The sequence below is a fragment of the Ochotona curzoniae genome, unplaced genomic scaffold (genome assembly GCF_017591425.1).
Source record: "Ochotona curzoniae isolate NIBS_2020 unplaced genomic scaffold, NIBS_Ocur_1.0 contig_3819, whole genome shotgun sequence".
NCBI lineage: Eukaryota > Metazoa > Chordata > Mammalia > Lagomorpha > Ochotonidae > Ochotona > Ochotona curzoniae.
In genome coordinates this window covers 1,700,580-1,725,873 of record NW_024466004.1, presented here as the reverse complement: position 1 = coordinate 1,725,873, position 25,294 = coordinate 1,700,580, and the positions used below count along the sequence as shown (strand labels likewise).

The following is a 25,294-nucleotide window of genomic DNA, read 5'->3' as shown; positions in this document are numbered from 1 at the left end:
CTGCTCCACTTTTGATCCAGCTTATTGCTAATGCTCTTGGAAAATCAGTGGAGAATGGCCCACATACTTGTCCCCCTGCATCCATGTGGGAGATCAAGATCAATATTCGGCCTCCTGGCTTAGCCTGACCTAGCCCCAGCTATTGTAGCCATCTGAAGAGTGAACCAAAGCTGGAAGAGCTCTATGTGTGTGTGTCTCTCTCTATATATATATAACTCTACCTTTCAAAGAAATAAAAACATATCTTAAAAAGGGTCAGAGGAGGGGCCCGGCACAGTTGCATATGCTGGAAGCCCAGCTGCTTCATTTCCCATCCAGCTCCCTGCTTGTGGCCTGGGAAAGCACTCGAGGATGGGCCAAAGCCTTGAGACCTTGCATCTGCATGGGAGACCTGGAAGAAGCTCCTGGCTCTCGGCTTTGGGTAGGCTCAGCTCTGGCCGTTGTGGCCACTTGGGGAGTGAACCAGCGGGTGGAAGATCTTTCTCTATGTCTCTTTTCTCTCTGTAAATCTAACCTTCCAATAAAAACAAATCTTGAAAAAAAATGTGTCAGAGGAGTTCACTGGTCTGTCAGCTCATCAATGGGAAAACTGTGTGTGCACACACGTGTGTATGCAAGCACATGCAACACCATGGAGGATGCAGAAAACAGAGCAGGCAGGAGTGACGAGACAAAGATACAAACGGGGAGGCAGCCCAGCTAAAGGCAGCTACATAAGAAGTTGCCTTGTACCTAGACAAATGTCACACTGCTGGGAGAAAAGTGCCAACAGCTGGCTGGTATTCTGGGTCTGGCTCATGCCAACTCTATTAATTGTACTAGTGTGCCAGTAGAGCTGCCTAGTCATTAACATTAAATCTGTAAGGCAGAGGTGAGTAGACTGCTGCCACCTACTTGCTGGGGTCTTTGGGCCAGGGTGGAGGCCACTGAGGGTTTTTAATACGGGCAGAGTTGCCCATAGGCCTCTCCAGGCCAGGCTGCTGCACCTGCTGGTGAGAGCAAGAGCCAGGCTGGGGTCAGGCCAGGTAGTGGGTCTGGAGTGTTATCATCTATGGGCCTGGGCTATGCTGCTATGCCTGCTGATGCATGAGAGCCATGGCTGGGGGCGTGCTGGGCAGGGGGTGCCTAGAGGGTCTTCCTGGGCTAAGCTGAGGCATCCACTGGCATGCATGTGAGCTGGTGGTGGTGGTGGGCTAGGCCAGAAGCCTAAAGAGCTGGCATATCTGGGTTCCCTGGGAAAGGCTGCAACACTTGCTATGGGGAGAAGCCCACCAGTGGCTTTTGGTATCAGCAAGCAATACTTCCTTTCATCTTATGCTAGCCATGACACATCAAGATCTCAGACCTCAGGGACCAGAATCCATGGGTCTGTGTTCTGGCTCCATCTACGTTGCTGATTCACATGCAAAGAAGTCAGAGTAATGACGACAATATGGAGGGTCATAGCCATTAGCACTGAGAAGAAGTTCTCTGGCTCATGAGAGGAACCCATTAAGATAATATAGTAATAGTTTCGAACTTGCGATGGGTAAAGCCTATGTCCCTAACCAGCAAGATTTGATGAACCTGCACCTTTCAGTAACTCCTGGAGAAACAGTTGAAAATCTCTGAGGGGAAAATGAAATGGAGCAGATGGGTAGCTAGCTTAGGGTCATGAGCTGAAAGCCACACTTCCCTGCTCTCTGTAAGCCTCACCTGCCTAACAATCGATGACCCCTCTCCCAGGATGTACCTCCCCTTATCAAGGTTCTGGGACCATATCATGAAGCCACTCCAAAGATCATATGATCTTCTAAATAAATCTTAAACAACAACAAAACCAGAAAAATACAAAGGCAGGGGAACAGACAGACCCCAACACAAGAAGGAATGAGGAGAATGTGATCAGATGGGATCAGTTGTTTTTCATTCATTTATTCAGCCATGAATTCTTCATGAAGAACTGAAGCATGGGAACAGCGGCCAAAGCAGGCGGTAAGCAGCCCTACCCAGGGTGCCTAACTTCCTCCATTCTAGCAGACTGTTCCAGAAGGACAAGATCCGTATTGGCAAGACTTCACACAGAGGGTTTCAGGCTTCAAAAGTCTTCTAGAGTAGTTCTATTCTCAAGAGAATGAAACCTTGAGAACTGAGACACAACAGACAGCTCATGACAAGAAGCCTGTTCAGAAGGCCCCCCTCCCCACAGTCACATGGGAGACAGGTTCAGACAGCCTGTTTAGTTGCCATCAGGAAACAGGCAATTACAACCGAAATAAATAAATGACTCCTCTGTAAACTCAGGAATGGAGATTTATCTTGGAGGGGATGTTTCAATTACAGCGTGTTCATGAGGATAAGGATGTTCACTGAATCCAAAGAAAGGACAAGTAAAGAGCAGGAATGAAGGAATGTGTTTGGCCTAGTGGTGGAGCCGTCAGTTAGGAAGCCCATTTCCTACAGCGGAGTGCCTAGGATAGCAACTTGGTCCTGCTGGCACCGTGGCTCAACAGGCTAATCCTCTACATGTATGTACCAGCATCCCAACCAAATGAGCACTGGTTTGTTTCCTTTGGGAAGGCAGCATTTTCTTAAATTTTTAAAAGATTTTTTTTTCCATTGGAAAGTCAGACATACAGAGAGGAGGAGAGACAGAGAGGAAGATCTTTCGTCCACTGATTCACTCCCCAAGTGGTTGCAACGGCTGGTGCTGTGCCGAACTGAGGCCAGGAGCCAGGAACTTCTTTCCAGGTCTCCCACATGAGTGCAAGATCCCAAGGCTTTGGGCTATCCTCAACTGCTTTCCCAGGCTTCAAGCAGGAAGCTGGACGGGAAGTGGGGCCACTGGACACGAACTGGCATCCATATGGGATCCTGGTGCAGGCAAGGTGAGGATTTTTAGCTGCTAGGCTATCGTGCCAGGCCCAGCATTTACTTAATCTTTATTGGAAAGGCAGATTTACAAAGAGAAGAAAAGACAGAGAGAAAGATCTTCTATTTGCTGATTCACTCCCCAGTGGCTGCAATGGCCAGAGCTGAGCTGATCTGAAGCCAGGAACCAGGAGCTTCCTCTGAGTCTCCTACATGAGTGCAGGGTCCCAAAGCATTGCGTCATCCTCTGCTTCTTTACCAGGCCACAGGTAAGGAGCTGGATGGGAAGAAGAGCAGCCAGGACAAGAACTGGTGCCTATATGGGATGTGGCGTTTGTAGGTGGAAGATTAGTCAGTTGAGTCAAGGTGCCAGTCCCCCAAATAAACACATTTTTTTAAAAAAAAGAAAGAAAAAGAAAAGAAAGAAAGAAATTTGGCTGTGGTTCCTGATTCCAGCTTTTTGCTAATGGAAAATCCGAGAGGTAACAAGAGAAATGGCTCAAATAGTGGGGCTGATGCCATCTATGTGGAAAACCCGCACTGGCTTCCTGGCTCCTGGCTTCGGTTTAGTTCAGTCTTTGCTGCTGCTGTGGAAATGAACCAGCATTTGGGAGTGTGCATCCTCTCCTATGTATTTCTGTCTATATCTCAAATATATACTTTTTTTTAATTAAAGAGAGGAATGAGGTAGCGTTTGCCCAGTGCTGCTCAGGGAAGTCATAGCTGACACGCCTGAGATGGCAGGGCAGGAGGCAGGAGTGTCCTGCTTGCGGGTTTTGCCCTCAACAGTCTTCTTCTGCCTGCACATCTAGCACGATCTCAGTCTCCTGAGGATATGAATAGCATTACCAGACCAAATATAGTAAACTTAGGGAAATCTGAATTTCAGATAAATGACAAACTTCTTACTGCAGATTGAACATCCCTGTATCTGCAGATCTGAAATTCAAAGCTCCAAAATCCAAAACATACTCATCCTCAAAAGTCTCAGATTTTGAACTATTTTGGATATCAGATTTTGATTGGTTATAAAGGATTTTCAACTTGTAAGTCTATGTAAATATCCCAAACGCTCCCCACCAAAAAATTTCAAATCAGAAATACCTCTAGTTATGAGTTTACTGAAAAAGGCTACTTGGGCCTGGTGCAATAGCGTAATGGTTAAGGTCCTCGCCTTGAACATGCCAGGATCCCATATGGACGCCAGTTCTAATCCCGGCAGCTCCACTTCCCATCCAGCTCCCTGCTTGTGGCCTGGGAAAGCAGTCAAGGATAGCCCAAAGCCTTGGGACCCTACTACCCGTGTGGGAGACCTGGAAAGTTGTTCCCAGCTCCTAGCCTCAGATCGGAACAGCACCGGCCGTTGTGGCCACTTGGGGAGTGAATCATCGGATGGAAGATCTTATCTGTCTCTCTCCTCTCTGTATATCTTCCTTTCCAATAAAAGTAAATAAATAAATATTAAAAAAGAAAGAAAGAAAAAGGCTACTCAACCTGTACCCAGTATTATTGCTTTAGTGCTTTGTTTTTTGTTGTTGTTGTTTTTTAGTATTTAATACCGTTTTAAATATTATTTTATTTATTTGAAAGAGACAGATTTTTATGTGTCTGCCTCATGCAATATTTGGAACATAACCTATGGTGCCACAAAAATATCTGCTGTTATCTGTAAATCCAAACTGACAGTGTGTCCTCTATTCTTGGCAAGCCGCATATTAGAAATGAAGCACATATAGAAAGGTACTCGGGCGCCCCCTGGGAGCCTAGAAGAGCATCTTGTGCATAGCAGATGCTTTGCAAATCGTCTGCGTACTTCCAATTCTTGAAGTAAGACGATGACCTGCTTCTAGAAAAGTACTGAGAAACTGGACAGGAAATATGTAAGAAACAGGAAGTCACAGCACCGCTGTGTTCATCCATTCCAGGAATATGAACTGCTCACTACATGTCAGGAACTCTGCTAGGGCAAGGTCCTGGCTCTTCCAGCTCGGGCAGTCTGGCTTCCTGGGCTGTCTTTTCATCAAGTCCCACCTGAGACATTCACACGGAACAAGCCATGGCAGTGGGCAGGGTGACGGCGAGATGTCTAGAAGGGGACGCCCTTTCCCAGAGGCTATGGGGCAAGGCAGGAGGCCGAGGGCTCTGGACCACTCACCTTTGACGGCCTGCTGGATGTAGGCTGTCGTCCCATCGCTGAGGGTCACCGTCTGCATCCCCAGGCTCTCCATGGCAAACTGCTGCTCGTGCGCTTAGACATGAAGCGGGCTTCTGGCCAGCACTGAGAGCCACAGTGGAGGTCAGAGATTTTCTTCTGGGTCACAAATCTGAGAAAATGACAATGTCATGTTATGCGTTGTGCAGCTGTCTCCTCTTGCAAGGTTGCCCATAGATGGAGCTAATGAGGCAGTGGAGAAGAAGAAAAGGAGACCAGTTCTTCAGAGTAGAGAAAACGATGTTGGTTTTTTGGAAAGGGTTCAAAATATGAGTTCTAAAGGTTGGGCGCAGACAAGAAGCACATCAGCTCAACTGCTGTAAAGGAACAGCTGACTGATCAAAAGCCACTCTGAAACTGGCTCCTCCTGCAGGGGACCCCTGGGAAAGGCAGACAGCCAACCCCAAACCACCGCTGGTTCTCTATGCCTGCTCCAACATCCCTCTGTGCTCTCACCCATCTGCCCAGTGGCCCTGCTGCCTATCCTTAGGGCACATCCCACAGCTGTCCCAAGTGGCAAGTGTCCCCAACACAACTCACAGTGTCCCCTAAGCCCCAGAACTATTCTCTTCTCTAGTACCCTGTCCTGAGGTTGGCACCTCCTTCCACTCAGAATTCAGGGGGGTCCTCCCGGAGTCCTTGTCTTCCTTCAGAGGTCTGGGTGTCCATTTTGGGCAAGCATCACATCACAACTATTCTAACAGCCTCCTAACTTAGGTCTTCAGATAAGCCTTTGCCTGTTTCCAGTCCATTTTTGTACACATTGTCAGGGTGACTCTAAAAACAAACAGGACACATCTTAACACGCCCACTTTCCCAATTACAGTTCTCCACTAGCTTCCTGCTGCCCTGAGGATCTAGCTAACTGGAAGGCGTGGGTGCCGCCTCTTCCCAGCACTCAGAGCCCTAGGCTCACCTGCTCCAGTACCTATTCTTGATCATTTTCACCTTCACTGCCTACACAAGACTCTGAGTCTTAGTCAGCTCTCTGACTCCCAGTGGTGTCTGTGGTGGTGGTACTGTGGGCCCACACAGATCGTTCCAGAAGGATTCAGCAGCGTGTCTTGTGTGAGGCAGGAGCTCTGCTCTGGCTGGCCCAGCTAGCAGAACTTCCTCTGCATCCCAGGTGTAAGCCCCTCTCTGTCCACTCTACACTGTGACCCCTGCAGGAGGCTCACCTGGCCTGCCTATGTGAGCATTGTGACCTACCGGCTGACATCCTGCTGCCCACTGGGTTTTCACATCAGAGCGCCAGAAAGGGATGTCTGTGCACCACCATGTGCCCTCTCCTGCTTGAAGCCAGAAGTGATCAGTTGGGTTTTGGAGGCCCCAAGGATTGATCAAGATCAATTGTCTTTGCTAAATTACAGCCTGTCTCTGACACACTGGTTGCAATGCTCCACCCCCGGTGTGGTATCTCATTTAGATTTATTCATTCATTCCATCCATAAACTTTTAACAAACGAGCTAAACTCCAAGGAGGCAATACTACTGGTAGTCAACACCATTGCAGGGGATAACCATGTGCTAGGCACAGTGCAGACACGAACTCACTCATTCTCACAACAATCCCACACTTGGCACTATTTTGTTTGTTTCAGATTTTGAAGGTATTGAGTCCCAGTAAGTAACCTGCTTAAGGCTGCACAGCTATAAACGGGAGAGGAAACATGAACCCAGGCCATAGGATCCAAAATGTTCTAAGTATTCCACTACGTTGCCAAATACACAAGTGCTTGAAGCTGGTTGTTCATGAGCCATGAAGCCACCCAAAATTATTTTTGTGGCATGTGAGTCTACACATTTTTCTGCAGGGAGTCTGAGGTTATCATCAGAGCCTGACAAGGATAAGGCTAAAGCATCACTGCTCAAAGTGGAAATGCTAGTGTTTAATCCACTTTCTCAGATCTATTAGGATCCTCAATGAGACCCTAACCTTAGCCAGATTCCCAAAAACCTCTACAAAGTCCTTATCTTGTGAAAGCTCTGGTTCTGGCCTCTATTGGTCTGTTCCATGACTTTCAATTTTCACTTTTTAAAAATAAAAGAAACATTTATTTTTATTTGAAAAATTCACAGAGAAGGAGAGACAGAGACATCTTCCATCCACTAACTCATTCCCCAAATGGCAGCAAGAGCCAGAGCTGGGCCGGTCTGAAGCCAGGAATCTGGGGCTTCTTCTGGGTCTCCCATGTGGGTGCAGGGGCCCAAAGACCTGGGACATCCTCTACTGCTTTACCAGATGTATCAGCAGGGAGCTGGATCAGAAGTGGAGCAGCAAGGACTTGAACCCGCAACCATGTGGGATGCTGGCACGGCAAGTGAAAGCTTAGCCTACTATACCATAACACGGGCTCCAACTTTCGCTTTTTAAAAAAGATTTTAAAGGCAAAACTACAGAGGGAGGGAAGGAGTGAGGAGAGAGAAAGAGAGGGTGGAGAGAGAGAGAGGAGAGAGGAAGAAAGAGAGATTTTCCATTGCTGGTTCACTCCTCAAATGACTACAACTAGGGCTGGGCCAGGCCAAAGTCAGGAGCTAGGAGTTTCATCTGTGTCTTCCATGTAGGTGTGGCAGCCCAAGGAGTTGAGCCTCCTTTGCTGCTCCCATGTTAGCAGAGAGCTAGATCAGGAGTTGAGTGGCCAGGATAGGAACCAGCACCCAGATGGCATGCCAGCACCAACATTAAATCCTTTAATCAGGAAGAAAGAGATCTTTTCAGTAACTTATTTTAGTGTAATAGCATTGCGTCAGAAATAAGGGCATACATGGCAGATTCAGTCTAAAAATGAAGCACAATACAGGATTGAAAAGGTATTGCAGGGTAGCCTCAAGTCTTTACAGTGGGGCCCTGCAGCTCCTGCGGCTTTGGGATTCTGAGGCAGTTAGCAGTGTGGTTAATTGCACAGGTTCCGGAGTGGGCATCTGGCATGGCAATGCTTCGGTTGAAGTCTCAGCTCTACTTCGGATTTCATCTTCTTGCTATTGCGCACTCTGGGTGATAACTCCTGTACTTGGATCCTTGGCACCCATGTCGAGGAGCTGGATTAAGCTCTGGGCTCCTGGCCCAGTCCCAGCAGCTGCAGGCATTGGGGGTAGGGGATGAGAGAAGGTGAATCAGCAAGTGGAAGATCTCTGCCTCTGCCTTTCAAATGAACAAATATATATATACATCAAAAGGAGCACAGGCACAGGCTCTGGATACAGCCAGCCTGGGTCGTCCCAATGCAGGTTCTCCCTTCTAGAAGTCATGTAGATGTGGGCAAATCAATGAACCTTTCTGAGCCTCAGGTGCCCCATCTCACCAATGGGGACAATAGTGGCACCTGTTTCACAGGTAGCTGTAGGGGTGCGAAGTGTATGAAGTCACATGTATATGAAGCACTGCCATTCAAGGCGCTGACACACAGAAATACTGGCTTTACCCGAGTGGGAGACCTGGAAGAAGATCCTGGCTCCTGGCTTTGGATTGGCGCAGATCCAGCCATTGCAGTCACTTGGGGAGTCGTCGGGTGGAGGATCTTCCTCTCTGTCTCTCCTTCTCTGTATGTCTGACTTAGCAATAAAAACAAATAGATCTTAAAAAAGAAAGAAAGAAAGAAAGAAATACTGGCTTTGAGGAGGAGGGGAGGCAACGGAAGCTCAAGGCAATGCTTTTGAAGCAATGCACATTTCTAGAACGTTGTAAGTGGTGACAATAGCTGCAGGTGTGCAACACCAACTTCTAATCTTGATTGTCTCCTATGTCTGCCCCCTCACCCAGATGGCCCAAAGAGCTCTTCCACTGCTTAGAAGGACTTCACTGATACACATACACCCCTCTTATGTGTTGTCACTGCTGAAAGCGCTTTGCCTATACTAATTAAAACATTTTTATTTGAAAGGCAGAGTGATGAAACAAGGGAGAAACCAAGGGAGTGATCTTTCACAACTGGTTCATCCCCAAATGCCTGCAATAGCCAGGGCAGGGCCAGGATGTAGCTAGGAGCTCAGAATTCTATCCAAGTGGGTGGCAGGAACTCAAGTCCCAGAGCAACTACCTGCTGCTTTCCTGAGCATCTGAGTAGGCAGCTGGGTCGCAAACAGAGGAAGCTGGAACATAAACCAGCACTCTGATGGATGTGAGGATGTGAGCCTTTCAAGTGGCAGTATAACCCGCTATACTACAATGCCTGTGCCTACATTAACTCTTATGATCTGCAAATAGTCCTATGAAGATATAGGTACATTATTTCCATTTTACAAGATGCAGTGACTAAAGCTTGGAAATACAATCTGCCCAAGGCCCCAAGGCCACTAAGGGCTGACTAGGGAGTTCAAAGCCAGGCCAGCTGAAGCCAGATTCTGCACTTCTCAGTGTTTGGTACACTGCTTCCTTTGGCCAATCCACCATGACTGGCACACACTGTCAGCACGGAAACACTTGGACATGGGTTGTTTAGCTTCCATCTCAACCACTGAAACTTAAACCGAGCCCTTCTTAGCCTGCCTGCAATGGCAAGAGGGAAGGGCTGGTAGCCGCACTTAACAAAATAACCCTTCTTAGATTCAAAGAAAACAAACCTCTACCCCTTTACAAGTTTTCTGTCCAGGCTAAATAATCCCAACTCATCCACTTTTCCTCCCATAACACTGGCCTTTCAAGTGGCTCACTGTTGCTCTCTAACCTTGCCCAAGTCCTGGGTGGACTCCCAGCAGAGCTGGACTGCGGTGGGTGAGGTGAGTGCCTCTGTGGTGCCAGGCATGTCCAGGGCCCTGCCATTCTTCAGTCGGGATGTGAATCTCTGTCTAGTAGGGGGTCTCATATTGCCTGTAAAATTATTTAGTTTGGCCCTGCCAAGGCAACTGCAGGTGGGACTGATTCACTAAGTCAGTAGTGGGTTAATTTTTAAGTAGATCATCTTGTATGGCCCATGAACGATGTTATAAATATATAGCCAAACGGCCCTCTTGGCAGGAGAAAAGATTCCCCACCCCTGCTTTAAGTGACGGTCTATTCTGAATTCTCCCGTGCTGGCATCGCGCCAACAGGAGTGACCTGGGCAGAGTGACAGACTCTTGGTGGTGCTTCAGGATGGCTGTTACCTGAGGACTTCCTCCACTCAGACTCTGGTGGGCCCTGAGGAAGGGCAATGGGGGTGGCTGGGGGTGGGGTATGGCTGCTTTTCTCTTTGTCCTCCAAGGGCATATGGTTTACCAGCGCTGTAATAACGTGAGCTGAGGACAGGGGAGACAGACTGGAAAAGAGAAGAGTGGTAACAGAAAGGCCAGGGATCGAAACGGAACACTCAGAAACCAGCAGCAAGTCTTGTTCTACCAAACCCACATTTCAATGGACTTGGCGTCACAAGACATCAGTGAGTTTTAGCTACTATGTTAATGTAAAACATGAATTAGAAATTACGAGGGAGAGGTGACATTTGGAAAAACGTTTTGGATACTTGGGACTTTCAGGTCGCCTTGCACTGACACTGCCTTTCTAAAGCAAATAAGGGATGTGAAAGAAGGAAACCCAAGAGTAGCTACGGCATTTGTTTTTCTCCACTTTGTCATGGATGAAGACTAATCTGATCCACACCAGGCTGGGCCGGGCCGACCATGGGCACCTGCTTGCTACCACGACCTGCTTCTGCCAACCAGAACTCCCCAGACGATGGGAACAAGGCTTTCTGTATGCTACCTCGGAGGGCAGCCCGGAGGGCAACTGCATTGAGTAACCCAGAAAATGAAAAAAAAAAATTTTTACTTGGAAAGAGAAGAATGATCAATTTTGACTAGGAAAAAAATATGACTTAATTTTCACTCAGAAAATTCCTCATTTGCAAACATGGAAGACTTCTCATAGATGACAAAGACACATTAGGTTGGGCGGAGTGAAGCTTGATGCAGACCAGTGGCAGGCCAATTAGACCCAGATTTGGAAAAAACTGCAGCAAAATGATTCAATATTTGTTATTACCCAAAAAAAGACTTTGGCGCACACCAAAAGCCCCTAGCGCAATGAGCTTATTTCTGTGGTTTCCTAAACACTGGAGAGAAAACAGGAAATCAGTAACAGAAATCTGCATTAATGTAATGAGCAATTCCAAACACCACCTAAACATCTCTTCGCAACAGACACACTGAAGTTAAAAGCCTGATCACTTTAGTATGGTTCCTATTTGCCTACTGCAATTTTTACAGATTTGAATTAGTCACAAAAAGAGAGTCATCAAAGCAAATTATTTCCAATTCCAAAAGGCAATGAAAATACAGACCCTTTTATTATTACAGACTGGAAAGCATTTAAACTAAAATAACTTCCCTCTCTGTCGCTCTGCATTTCAGATGAATCACTGACTCTAGGGGCCAGGCACTGTGGTAAAAGTACAGTAGGTTGTCATTTTCCACGCTCACGTGTCATACTGAAGGGCAAGTTCGAATCTCAGCTCCTTTGCTTGTGATGTAGTTTCCTGTTGAAGTTTGACAGGAGGCAGTGCATGATGGTTTAAGTGCTTGGCCTCCTGCCACCCACATGGGAGACCCAGTGGAGTTTCAGGCTCCTGACTTGGGCCTGGCCCTGTCCTGACCCAGTGGAGTTTCAGGCTCCTGACTTGGGCCTGGCCCTGTCCTGGCTGTTGTGGCCATTTGGGCAGTGACACAATGGATAGAAAATTTCCTTTCACTCTGTTGCTCTCCCTTTCAAGTGGACGAATATAAGCAGTTTTTTAAAAGTCACAGGAAAAAAAATTTATCAACAACATCAAAACTACCAAAATTTCAGCCATATTTTTAAGTGAACTTTTATATCCTAGTTTGTAAATATGTAACATGGCACTTGATGTTAGCCAAAAGCAATGCAACACGGCAACTACAGCTGGTTGTCAAGCCCACCTTTTGAAGTTTATATCAAGATAGAAATCAAGCAGATATGACAAAGCTGCACCCAGACTGGTTTCTGGAATTCAGTTTCAGGTCACTGGTGTGAGAAGGGCTGTTTGAAAATGAAACATTCCACTGGCAACAGGAAGGACTAAGTTTAGCATATCTGCCTGGTATTCAAAAAGTCATCCTGGGACAAAAGGTTAGTCTTTACATTTTAATTTTTCAAAGATTAAAGTTCTGTTTCATCAGTTCATTAAAATGGAACAATATGCAGATCCTCATTAGGAAGTGAACGTTGCGTTGGACCTCTGAAACAGAAGGAAATTATGTAGAACAATTTGATTTAAAAAAATTTCAGGAGCTGGCAATTGGACAAGGCTTCAGCCGGCAGTGCTGATGTTCTCTACGGGTGCTGGCTATTGTGCTGGCTCTTCTACTTCTAATCCAACTCCTTGATAACGTGCCTGGGAAAGCAGTGAAGATGACCCAAGTGCTTAGGCTGCTGCCACCCAATTCGGGGATATCCAGATGGCGTTCCAGGCTCGGCCTTCGGCCTGGCTCATCTCTGAGTTATAGCCATTGGGGGGGGGGGGGAGGCAAGGCAGTGGTTGTAAAACTTGTCTCTCCCTCTGTCACACTACATTTCAAATAAATAAATATATTTTTGTCAAGGTTTACTCTCATTAGTAGTTAAAGGACAGGAAAGAATAACAATGGCAATATACCTATTAAATCACCAAAAATCAAAGTAAAAATGTAAAATCCAATTATCGGGCCTGGTGCAATAGCATAGTGGTTAAAGCCCTCACCTTGCACGCACTGGGATCCCATATGGTCGCCAGTTCTTATCCCAGTGGCCTTGCTTCCCACCCAGCTCCCTCCCTGCTTGTGGCCTGGGAAAGCAATCAGGGATGGCCCAAAGCCTTGGGACCCTGCACCTGTGTGGGAGACCCAGAAGAAGCTCCTGGCTTTGGATTGGTTCATCTCCAGCCGTTGTGGCTGCTTGGGAAGTGAATCATCAGACGGAAGATCTTCCTCTCTGTATATCTGACTTTCCAATAACAATAAGTAAATCTTAAAAACAAAAACCCAATTGTCAATGTTGGCAAGGCTGGGAGACTGACACAGGTTGTCATGATCCAATTTAACAACTGGTAACAGATAGATCACTGAAGATCCACAAATGGTAAATAAGTGCTTTGAGAACATGCTCTGGAGATGGCATTGCATGCTGTGGGTAGACCCCTGCTTGAGATGCCAGCTTCCCTTAATAGAGTGCCTGGACTCAAGTCCCACCTCTGCTTCCGATGCAGCTTCCTGTCAATGACCAGGGGGGAGCTCCAGGCTACTGGCTTTGGTCTGGCCCAGAACTGGAGAACGCATCTATCTGTGGAGTTAATCAGCAGACAGAAGCCAGCTGCTTTGTCTTTCTCCCCTTTTCCCTCATCTGCCTTTTAAACAGAGGAACAAATAAATAAGCCAATAAACCTCTGAGACGAGATACCACTACACAGCTATCAAAATACAGAGAAATCCAGTACACGGATGACATCAAAGCCAGCAAGGGTATATATGTGATGGCAAGAACTCATGTCCATGGCTGATGGGGAGACCAAGCAGTACAGCCACTCAGGAAGACAGTGACAGATCCTTACGAGGTTCAACATGCTTCCATCATAACATCCAGCAATAAAAGTTCCTTGGTATTTATTCCAATGATTTGAAAACTTAAAAAAACTGTGGCACAACCATACAACTGAATACTACTAAGTGATTTAAAAATAAATGCGCTTTCAAGTCACAGAAAAACAAGGAGAAATCTTCAATGTATTTTGCTGAGTGAAAAGAGTCAATCTGAAAAGGCTACATATATAGGATTTCAATTATGTGGCACTCTGAACAGACATTACATGCAATAAAAAGATAGGCGGCTGCCACAAGTTCAGGGTGAGGGAGGGAAGGATGAACAGGTGCAGCACAGGGAACTTTGAGGACAATAAAACTCCTTGGTACAATACTGTCATGCTGGATACAAGACATCATGCACTTGGGAAGACCCACAAAACATCCAGGACACAGTAAGGCCTAATGTGAACCACGGGCCTCAGTTAATAATCATGTGTACTGGCTGATTCCTTTCACAAATGCACCTCATCAATGAGAGATGTTACCAAAACGGGCAACTGGTGGGAAAAGGAGTATGTGACAACTTTCTTGTTTCATTTTTCTGTAAGCTTAAAGCCTTTTTATAAACACTTTATTGATGAGTATTTTTTTTTAATCCAACAACTAAAACTGGCATATGTGTATTGCTGACAGTACTGGAGGTTGTCTCAGGTTCTTCTAAGAACAACCTATCAGTATTTTTTTAAAAGACTTATTTATTTATTTTTACTGAAAAGTCAGAATATAGACAGGAGGAGAGACAGAGAGGAAGATCTTCTGTCCAATGATTCACTCCCCAAGCAGCTGCACTGGTTGGAGCTGAGCCAATCCAAAGCCAAGAGCCAGGAGCTTCTTCTGGGTCTCCCATGCAGGTACAGGGTCCTAAAGCTTTGGGCCATCCTTGATTGCTTTCCCAAGCCACAAGCAGGGAGCTGGTTGGGAATTGGGGCCGCCGAGATTAGAACTGCCACCCTATGGGACCCCAACGTGTGCAATGTGAGGACTTTAGCCGCCAGGCTACCGCACCAAATGATTTAAGATTTGAGAACTGAAAACCCCGTCTTCATAATTCACAAAAAGCAAGAGCTACATGCAAATAAAGCTTGTTTAAACATTTCAGACAATCATGACAACTATACAGGTTAATGAATGGGTGTGGTTAACAAACTAACGAATGATAAGAGAAAAACAGACATGAGGTTAAGGATTCATCCAGTTTCAACTTGCAGAAAACTTAATTTCAAATGAGACTGTCAGACAGTGAACAACTGTGCTAAAAGAGGTATAATTTTTAAAGCGTAAAATCACTGAAATAAAAACACACCATCTACTTTTAGGCTTTTCTTCTATTCTTTTCACAGCCTTCCTATTATCACCTTCACTTCAAGGCTATACAAAGAAAAACACTGAACTTTTCCTGCCCCATTTCATGTCGATGTAGATACTGAGGTGGGGGAACTTCTCTCTCTCTACAGGTTTTCTTGCTTTTTCTAATAACCATGAGACACAGTTATACTTTCAGATATCTATATCTATATTAAGATTTATTTACTTGTCTGAGAGGTAGAGTTACAGACAGGAGACAGAGAGAAAAGTACCCCATCTGCCGATTTACTCCCCAAATGACTGCGATGGCCAAGGCTAGGCCGAGCCACAGCCAAGAACCAAGAGCTTCATCCAGGTCTTCCCTAGGAGTGCAGGGCTCCAAATAGCTGGGCCATCATCTGCTGCCTTCCCAGGGGCATTAGCAGGGAGCTGGACTGTAAATGGAGCCGCTGGGACTTGAACTAGCACTCACAGGGAATGGCAATGCCGCCGACAGTGGCTTAACTTGCAATATCACAATGCCGGCCCCTGATATGTTTTCAAATACTATACTCTTCAACCATGGGGAAAGGAGTTTAAACCTATTAGTTTTTGAAGATTTATATGAAAGGCAAGAGTGACAGATCTTCCATCTACTGAGTTATCCCCAGATGGCGACAACAACCAGGGTTGGGTCAGGGGGAATCCAGGAAAGTAGCCTGGAACTCCATCCAGGTCATCCCACATGGATGGTGGGATCCAACACCTGGGCTACCTTCCACTGCCTTCCCAGGAGCATTAGTAGGGAGCTGGATGGGAACCAGAGGAGCCAGGATTTGAAACTGCACTCTAATGCAACATGTCTTACTATCTTTTGAGATTCATTTAATTGAAAGTCAGAGTTACAGATATATATGTATATGTATATGTGTGTGTGTGTGTATATATATATATAGAGAGAGAGAGAGGGAGAGGGACAGAGAGAGAGAGAGTCTCCCATCCATTAGCTCACTCCCCAGATGGCCACAAACGACAAAGCAATAAGTTTCACCTGGGTCTCCCACATGGGGACAAGGGACTACGCACTTGGGCCATCCTCCGTTGTCCTCTTAGGCATATTAGCGGGGAGATGGATCAGAAGTGGTGCACCCAGGCTGTGAAGCAGCATCCATATGGGATGCTGGCATCAAGGTGGCAGTTCTACCCATTATGCCATAATGCCAGCTCCACAGAATCTTAAACTGCTGTGCTATAGCCCCAGATGGTCATCTTTGGTATGAAGTATCTAGAACCAACACATGGCTGCGACTCCAGACTCTGGCTGCTCATTGACATGGACCCCAGGAAGTGTCAGGCATTGCCCACTCTTAGCCCTGGCTGCTCTGAGAACCTAAGGAGTAAACCAACAGATGGAACTACTCTCTGTGTCTTTGTCTCTCAAATCAACAAGTAACTGAAATATTTATCCTGGCATTTTATCCTGGCACAGAATGTCACAGAGGGACCCTGTGATTCAGTATCCTATGCTAATCTTCAGGAAGTTTGCTACATTCACAAGTAAAGTGATTTTCATATTTTGGGGAAACAGGCACATTCCTACCATATTGGTTGGAATATGCATTATGCTGATCTCTATGGAGTATAGTTTTGGCAATGTTAATCAAAACTGCAAACATATATACTTATGTGACCTGGCAATTTCATATCTACCTTCAGGGGAAACACGTGTGAAAAACTGCACATGTCCAAGTTTCACGGCAACCCTGCAAGTTAAAATAATAAAAATTAACAGCAGCATGAATGCCTGTCAACATGAGACTTCCATAGATGTAGACAGAAATAAATGAAGCTCCTTAAATATTAACATGGAAAGAGCGCCAAAATATACGGAACAAAAACAACAAGGTAAAGCGGTCTAGCACTGTGGTGTAGTGAGTAAAATTGCTTTCTATCATGCTGGCATCTCATACAGGTGCTGGTTAAAGTTCTGCCTGCTCTACTGATCCAGATCCCTTCTGATGTGCCCTGGAAAGCAGTGGAGGATGGCTAGAGTGCCTGGACCCCTGCACCCACATGCAAAATCTAGAAGAAGCTTCTGGTATCACACCAGCCCAGTTCTGGCCATCGTGGTCGTGTGTGGAATAAACCAGCGGATGAAGATCTCTTTCCCTTTTTCTCTCTGTAACTCTTTCAAGTAAATAAATAAATCCTTTTTTTTTTTTTTAAAAAAAAAAAAGCAAGATACAAAACAGTAATTTGGGTATTCTGCCACTGGTATAAAAAACTATGAAAGGGTAGTCAAGAAGTTACTGCCCAAAGTTACTGAGTGACAAAGATAGAACGAGAGACTTTCCAATGTCTATCTTTACTATTAAAAATAATAAAGAATTAACCCCTTTGAGACTGTATTGTCTATGTGAAATAAAATAATTAACAAAAAGCAAAGTCTTCAAAAACATGCTTTGCCCTGCCTTTGTTGGCTACAGGAACATCCACAGTCCTCCACTCATAAGGCATGGATAGTCCATGTTTCAGGTGTTTAGTAAAACTGTGCCTGAACACTTAGCTTTACAAATGATGGACGCCACTCTGAAACGGTCTAGGCAAAGCTGCTCAAGGTGCGCATGGGACGACAGTGAGTCACAACAGGGCCTTAAGCCACTCTGGCTCTGACACTGTGTCTTCAGTCTGGTTAGGAGTGTGGGTGGTCCAGGTAGGCGCTACCTTCTTCCTCACTGTTCCATGAGCCCTCAGACAGTAGCTGCTAGGCTGACAGGATAACCTCAGAAAGAACCCTTGTCTCGGAGACTCCAGCCATATCCCCAACATCAAATCTTCAGGGTTGTTGTACAATCTCAAGGAGCTCCTAGTTCCTTCGTCCTTATCTCCAGCTGTTTCCAGTGTCCAGGGGTCTCCAGTGGTAGTACCCACTCTAAAGCAGCAGGGTCTTTAGACAAACAAATCAGTAACGCAGTGAGACATGGTGGCAAGCCAACAAGTTCTATCAGGGCTTCTCGGAGATCGATGGTTCAGTGAAGGACAGGCTCTGGGCCCGGTGTTAAACCAGAAGTGTCAGAAGAGGGCTCCAACTCACGGGTGGGGACAGTCCAACTTGCTTTCAGACTCTGAATGACCTGTCCACCAGCACAGATCTTTCTGTTCCTAAACTGAAAGTAGGTCCTGTACTTCTACCAGGAAACCCACTGGTTACACAGAATTTGAGACCCTCATGCTTCTATACCTTGGGTGGTAACTGACAGAGCCAAAAGCATGTTTGTCAGTAGCTTGAGGAAACGGCATCGGAAGCAGGTCAAGGCCATTATTTAAAGTTAACAGCAGCAATGGTGCTTGAATTTACATTCCTCCGCCCCTACCTCGCGCACCCACTGCAGCAAGAACAAAATTTCCTCATTCCATCAAGTGGCAGATACGGATTACATATCTACTTTAAACTAATTTCATGAATGACTAAACAATTAGGATGAGCTGTATCGTGTATTCTCTTGTTTATTGGCCAGATTTTCCTCACAAGTAGTTCCCTTCATCCTTAGATTGAGCTATCCGTAGTGCAAATATCACATGGAAAATTCCAGAAATGAATAATTTGTACTTTCTAAAAGTACACTATTCTGTAGCATGATGAACTCTGTCCTGCTCTCCAGAAGGTGGGAGGTGAATCACCTGTGTCCAGTGTCTTCACGGTGTATTTGCTATTTGCCTGCTGCTATTTGCCCTGGTGCTTATCAGACTGAACTGCCTTGTCAAGCAACCCTTCTATTCTTATTAATGGCCTCAAAGTACTACAGCACTGATACGTAAAAAAATCATAAAGCGCTTCCTTTAAATTAAAAGTGGAAAAATAGTACATGCCCATGTGGAAAATTTTTAATAAAGATTAAAAAAACAAACAAACAAAAAAACCTGCATGCTGAGATTGCTAAGGCTTGCAATAAGAATGAATCTTAAACCCACCACATTGCAAAGGAAAAAGAAAGGTGTGATAGATTTGCTGGTCACCCCAAACTGCAGAAGTCTGACCAGAGTGTAGTAAGTACTTAGCTAAATTGTAAACAGCTTTACGTCTGTGAATGCAAAAACAGGAAAACATGCTGTATTTATAGGGTTTGGGCATCCACAGGGGACACTGGAACATAGCCTCAAAGACAAGGGGTGGCTGTGTACAGGCAGACATCTCAATGGCACAAACTTAAACTTAAACAGGCAAAGGACAGTTTCCAAACACAGTTAAAGGATTATGCTGCCACTGCATATGTTTTGCTTAGCACTTGATCCTTTTAGTGGAAAACAACATTCATTTTCTGTTATACTGATTCTAATTTAAGTTCCTAGGGAGCAAGCATTTTGGCTTAATTAGCACCTAACTGAAAAAAAAAAGATGTGCCTTCAACTACCAAATAATTAATACCATTAGGTCTACATAGTTACCAGAGCTCTTCATTTTAAAAAAAAAGTATTCATTTTTTTGAAAGACAGTTACAGAAAGAGAGGCAGAGATCTTCTGACCATGGGTTCACTCCCAAACAGCATTAATGGACAGAGCTGTGCCAGGCTAAAGGCAGGAGCTTCATCTGCGTCTTCCATGTGGGTGACAGGGGCCCAAATACTCGGGCTGCTTTCCCAGCAGCATGAGCGGGGATCTGGATACAAAGTGGTGCACCCAGGATATGAACATACGGGATGCCAATGTCACAGGCAGCTTAATCTACAACATCATCAGGTGGCCACTTTAGCTTAAACTTGAATCCTGATTCATTTCCACTTGAGGTGAATTACAGCTCACTGAAACCTCCAAAACCAGATTTGAAACCCTTCACTGACTACAGAAGTACGGACTCTTTAAAAGAAGCTCCCAGCAAGGGGTAAGTGCGGAGTCAGGGACTGAAGAGGGACCAGGAGACAAGGCTCACACCCCATGCCTTCCCGGTTGTGGCACAACACTCTCTTCCCCAACGAGGCTATCTCTCTCACCGGCAATACCATGTTACCTCCCCTGACATCCTAGTTCACTGCCTCCTCTCACCCTCAGGTCAAGAACACAGGCTGCCTGGCTCATGTTACACCAGACCAGCAGGCTCCTCCTCAATCCTTTGGCTTTCTCTGCACCGAGCAACCAGCAACTCCAGGAGTCTTTTCCTGGGGCCTCCCTCAGGGCTTAACTTCACATTCTCCATCCTCAGATCCCCTCGTGTGCAGCACAGGACCCCAGCACACAGCAGGCACTTGCTGGGTAGTTCAGGAAGAAAGGAAGGAATCTCATCACCAACATCCCACATATAGTTCAGCAGTTTCCCAAATGCCCTCGGTTACAGACACCTTATTTACTCTTTAGTCCTTAATCCACCAAGTCTCACAACCACAGGGCTGAGCAGACAGCTTCCTTCTAGACTAAAGCAGTCATTTTGCAGGCAGAGACAGAGGTCAGGCACTATGGGGAACGTTCCAAAGGACCACACAGCAGCCCCATGGCGAAGCAGAGCCTGATACCTGATCTGTTGGTGTTTTTCTAGTTCCTGACATTGTCTAAGGTCCAGCAGACCTGTACACATCTGATTGTTTAAATCTAACACAGCGACTTTTAAATCCAAAATCACATCTCAAACTTGGCATGTGGAGAAGTGAATTCTTCCTCTCTTCTTCACAAGCCTGCACCTTTTCTCCCCCACTTAAGTCAATGGCAATTTCATCCTCACTACGCTCAGGCCAAAAATGTGGGAGCCATCTTAAACTTTTTTTTTTTTTTGCTGCTGTTGCTGTTGTTCTAGATTTCCAACAGACACAAAGGAGAATAAATAGCATAATGAACTTTTGAACCCATTTACTTGACTTCCAACATTTGCCCAGTTGGTTTTTGATCTCTGCTAGGTCCACTGATTTCCTCTAGCTGTTTTCTTGAGGACAGATCTAAACCAGACAGACCTTGAACTTGCTACCACTTTATTCTAGCAACTGTGCTAACCCATGTCTCTACTCCAGAGTCTTTACAGAAATATGGTTTAAGAAGCACTTACACCCATTGCCCCCAACAAGAACCATGACGAAGAGAGAAGCATCTAAATCCCAGGCTATCTAAACCAAGGGATTCTTTCATTATCATGCATGGGAAAGGCTTTGAAGAGAGGGCTCCTGGTCTCTACAAAATGAACATGAACGTGAACTGTTTTTTTTTTATCTGATGCAGGACTTCAGAGTGGGTTACTTGGATCTGGTAAGTATTCACTGATTGCCACTGATGAGCTGATTAAAATGGAGGAAATATAAAGAAAAACCAGCTTCTGCTCTCGAAAAGTCACAGGAATGAAACGCGGAGGGGGAGGAAATGAGGGGGAGGAAAGAGAACTCAACTAAAATTCAAGCAGAGTATGTTCTGTGCCTTAAAACAATCTCCTTTTTCAAAGCTACCCACAGAATTAGTAGACCCTAGGCTATATCTCCTCCTTTAGTTTCATCTTCTGCTATATTTATTGATGTATGTACAACCAATAAGTAAATGATAGGACACCTGGGAATTTGGTGGCCCACAGAAAACACTTCTGGGTGCGGATATTTAATATCACTTTTTTTTTTTTACTACTCACTGGTTCAGTCTTCCAAGGGGCAGGAAGGGGGCCGCTGGAAAGTCCTCACTGGGTCTGCTAAACAATGGGGCTAATGTAACGGCAGCTGACAAAGCACTCTACTCTGAAGGCATAAACAGCAAGCAGTTTCAGAAACAGGCCAGGATAGTGGGAGTGTATCCAGGAGATATGGCTAGATCACTTCTCCTTGCTACTTAAAGGACTGCAATCTTGGTAATCTATTATTAGAAGCCATCAGAAGTGTTCAGAGTGCAGTTCTTCGGGCAAACCAAGGGCCAATGAGATTTGGCGGACATGGTGTGTGTGAAGGAAGGAGGGTTGAGAGTAGCAAGGCAGATGATGGGGCCATGGCATCAGATGTACGGGAGAGTGGAGTAAGAGGGGCAGAGTTGGCAAGGGAGGGAGATGTACATGATGATCAATGTGTTATCAAGACTGTGCGGTGGGGGAGAGCTGGTTAGGGAGGCAGGAAGGAGAAGGCATCATGAGGACAGGAAGGGGGAAGGTCTGACTATTTTAACTGCAGTTTGAAACAGTGGACACTGATGAATCTGAGGGAAGATGCCATGAGATGGACAGGTCTTACCTCCCAGGATACTTCTTCACCAGGGGTATGAAGAGGAAGAACCTTAACGTGAGGGTGTCTGGGTTATGAGGAATGTGTTTGTCTTGGGATAGAAGGGGCTTCCCATCAGGAGGTCACCTGATGAAGGTCTCATCACCTGAAGGTTTCAGGTGACAGGATGTGGCTAAGGAAGGTGGGAGGGAGGAGGGGACAGAACACCGACAATGAAAACAGGAATGGATCACAGGGGGAAAGACTACTGGGCTGCAGGTGTCAGAGTGTATGAACACATGTGTTCCTGGAGGTAACAGGACCAGAGGATCGGGGAGAGGGTCCGTGAGGTAGGAGGCAAGGCAGGGTGGCAGCATCATGGGAGGAGGGCTCAGAATGCCAAGGACTCACACACACAGGCAAAGGTTATCTGAGCAAAACATCAAGAGAGGCAGTAAGGCTGGTCAGGCTCAGGACAAGCCAACCCAAATAGGGTACTTTGAGAAAATGACAAGCGGGAAGGTGATTCTCATCTCCTCCACCCTCTCCCCTGAAGCAGTCCCTAACCAGCAAGCCTTAAGGCTGTGAGAGGTGGTCAGAGAGACACTGAACAGGCTCTGCTAGGTTGCACCCAGTTTATAACCCTAAGACCACACCCTGTTATCCTCCACAAACAGCCATTCTTCAAATCTAGCATAAAACCACACAGGTTTCAGATTCTTTGGGCCTTCCCAAACGAAGGGTCATATGTGATAGAATATTATATAAATCTGGCTTTCTCTTTTTTATCTGTGTTTTGTTATAGGGACCTCAGCCACAAGCCTTTATTTTCCCTCTCCTATAAGGAGGAAGAGTCTGAGAGATCAAGAGTCATGAATAAAAGGATGAGAAAGTCCCAAAGGCACAGGCCAAAGGGTAATGGAAACTGAAGGTCATGGGATGAGGTGATGTTCTGATTAGCAATCACTAAAAACGAGGCTGAGATTGACAATATTGGGGAGATTCAAGGTTGGGAAAGGCAATGGAGTTAAGTGGGTGTTTTGAAGCTGTGAGTTCAAATTCCAGCTGTGATAAACAGTTATCTTGACTTCCAGGCTCATTTACTTAAACTCTCATACCAGTCCCTGTGAAAAAATAATGTGGTAAATATAATACTAACTTCTTCTTGGGCTGAGAGGTAAACTTAACATATATGCCAAGTTTGGAATACAGTAGGTGCTCACTAGATCAATCATTATTAAGGAATTGTTGGGGTAAAGAAACAGAAAAGCAGGGGGCCATAGCAGAGTTAAGACTAGGATGCGGATGTCAAGAGGCTGGGCAAGAGGTCGTAAGGCACTGTTGACTTCCCAGCACCCAGGACAGGGTAAGACCCTGGGGGAATTTCTCAATAATCGCAGCTGCTGTTGCAGCTTCAAGTCCTGCAGATGAAGGGCCGGGGTTAGCCTGGAACCCAGACTTCTTATCACATAACGCTCCCAGCTGAACCACTCTCCAACACTGCCTTACAGAGGTGTCAACTGACAGGGCCTGGCCAAGGAAAATGGCCTATCAAGAGCACAGAAGGTCACAGGAAAAAGACCCATGAAGCCGACTCAGGTAAATTCTCTGTAGAGGAAGCTTCCAGGGAAACGTACAAAGTCGATCTACAACATTACCTGGACTGAGAACAGCAGGATTTCACAGCTGGAAGGGAACTCTTGGGATTGCCTAACCCAAACTCATCACAAAGTTAATGAGGAACTGGGAGTGTGTGTGTGTGTGTGTGTGTGTGTGTGTGTGTGTGTGTGTAAGGGACTTTTTCAGGTGTGTGTGTGTGTGTGTGTGTGTGTGTGTGTGTAAGGGACTTTTTCAGGTTCCCAAAGCACAAGAGTAGCAGAGCTGGGACTTGAACCCGGGACCACACACTCAACCCAGACGTCTCCAATACATCCATCTGTTCTCAGTATTCATCTCCATATCCTCCTCAGCACTTCTGGGTGGCTTGTTAAGTCACGTGCTGATTGACACTGGAGGGCTGAGGACACACAGAAGATGCCAGCAAGAATGACTTCAGGATGAGGGAGACCAGGAAATGAGGACCACGGGCTTATACGGGGCAGATATTTAGGGTAACCCAAAAGATAAATGGGCGGGAAACTATCCCAGTTGTTCTGAGGGACATCACCAAGTTTTTGAGAGAGTGTTTTGGGGGAGAAGGGGGTCGCTGAGAAGGAGTGTGTGAATCACTGTGGATTACACCTGAGGGTCACTGGGTTGATGGATCCCAGAAGTATTGAGCGAATTTCTGGGTGGGCGGTCAGGGAGTGAGATTTAAGGTCCTGGGGTCAGTGGGTGGCCAGGTGGGGGACACAGCAGGTGGAGGCTGGCGCAGCCACGGGGTGGGGTTTGGGAGTCCTGGGGGAGGAGTCGCAAGGCAGAATGGAGGGGCAGGGACCCTGGGTGGGGGAGGGGTCAGGCCACCGTCCAGCGGCCCAGGCCACCGTCCAGCGGCCCAGCTGCCCAGCTGCGGCCGGAGGAGGGTGGGCAAGACGGGCTCGGGACCTTCCCAGGGCCCTGCGCCCGCCCGGCCTCCCGCCTCGGACACGGCGGACCCCCTTTTCCCGCAGCCACCAACCTGACAGCCCCCGAGGGCGACTCCGCCGACAGACCGCCATGCACCGGGCCCCGCCACCAGCGCCGGCCCCGCAACCCGCCTGCGCCATAGCCCGCCCGCCCGCGCGCAGCTTGCCTCGCGCGGTATCCAGGTTCCAGGGCCGCCGCACTTTTTCCTCTCCTCTCGGCGAGCCTCTACCGGGCCCCGGAACCCGTCTAGAAAGTAACAGGGCACGCTCCACCCCGCGCCGCTCCCCCCACCCTCACCCCCGTGGCCGCGGAGGATGTCCACTTATCCTGGTTCCGGGGCCCCTGGAGCCCCGGCCGCCCGGCTCTGCACCGGACCCCTCGGAGCCCCGTCCCGCCCCCGGCCGAGCTGACGCACGGCCCTCGAGGCCGGCGTCGTGACGTCACCACGCCCGGGTCAGGGCCTGCGGGCGCGGCTCGGGCCCGGCCCGTCGCTATGGCAATGCGGAGTCGCTACGTGTCCCTGCTTCACGGGGCTTGCGGCGGCGGCGAGGTCCGCTCCCCGCGCTCCCGGAGCGCTCCCCGCCGGCGTCTGCGCTTCAGCAGCAGGGCAGGTTGTGAGGGACGCCACGGTTCGCGAGTGCCACGGTCCGCGCTGGGGCTGCCGACGCTCCTCCGGGCTCGGGG

General features: G+C 47.0%; 1 protein-coding gene across 2 annotated transcripts in view; it reads right to left on the bottom strand.

Moving 5' to 3' along the window:
• ZNF76 (zinc finger protein 76) overlaps positions 1-24,937 on the bottom strand; it is a 38,946-nt gene extending 14,009 nt beyond the window's left edge. For both annotated transcript variants that reach the window (XM_040983236.1, XM_040983237.1), the window contains exons 1-2: positions 24,663-24,937; positions 5,006-5,174 (exon numbers count right to left, since the gene is read on the bottom strand). In XM_040983236.1, coding sequence (XP_040839170.1) covers positions 5,006-5,078 — 73 coding nt within the window. In that variant the 5' untranslated portion in view covers positions 5,079-5,174; positions 24,663-24,937. The remainder of the gene's footprint in view (positions 1-5,005; positions 5,175-24,662) is intronic.
• Positions 24,938-25,294: the final 357 nt, after the last annotated feature.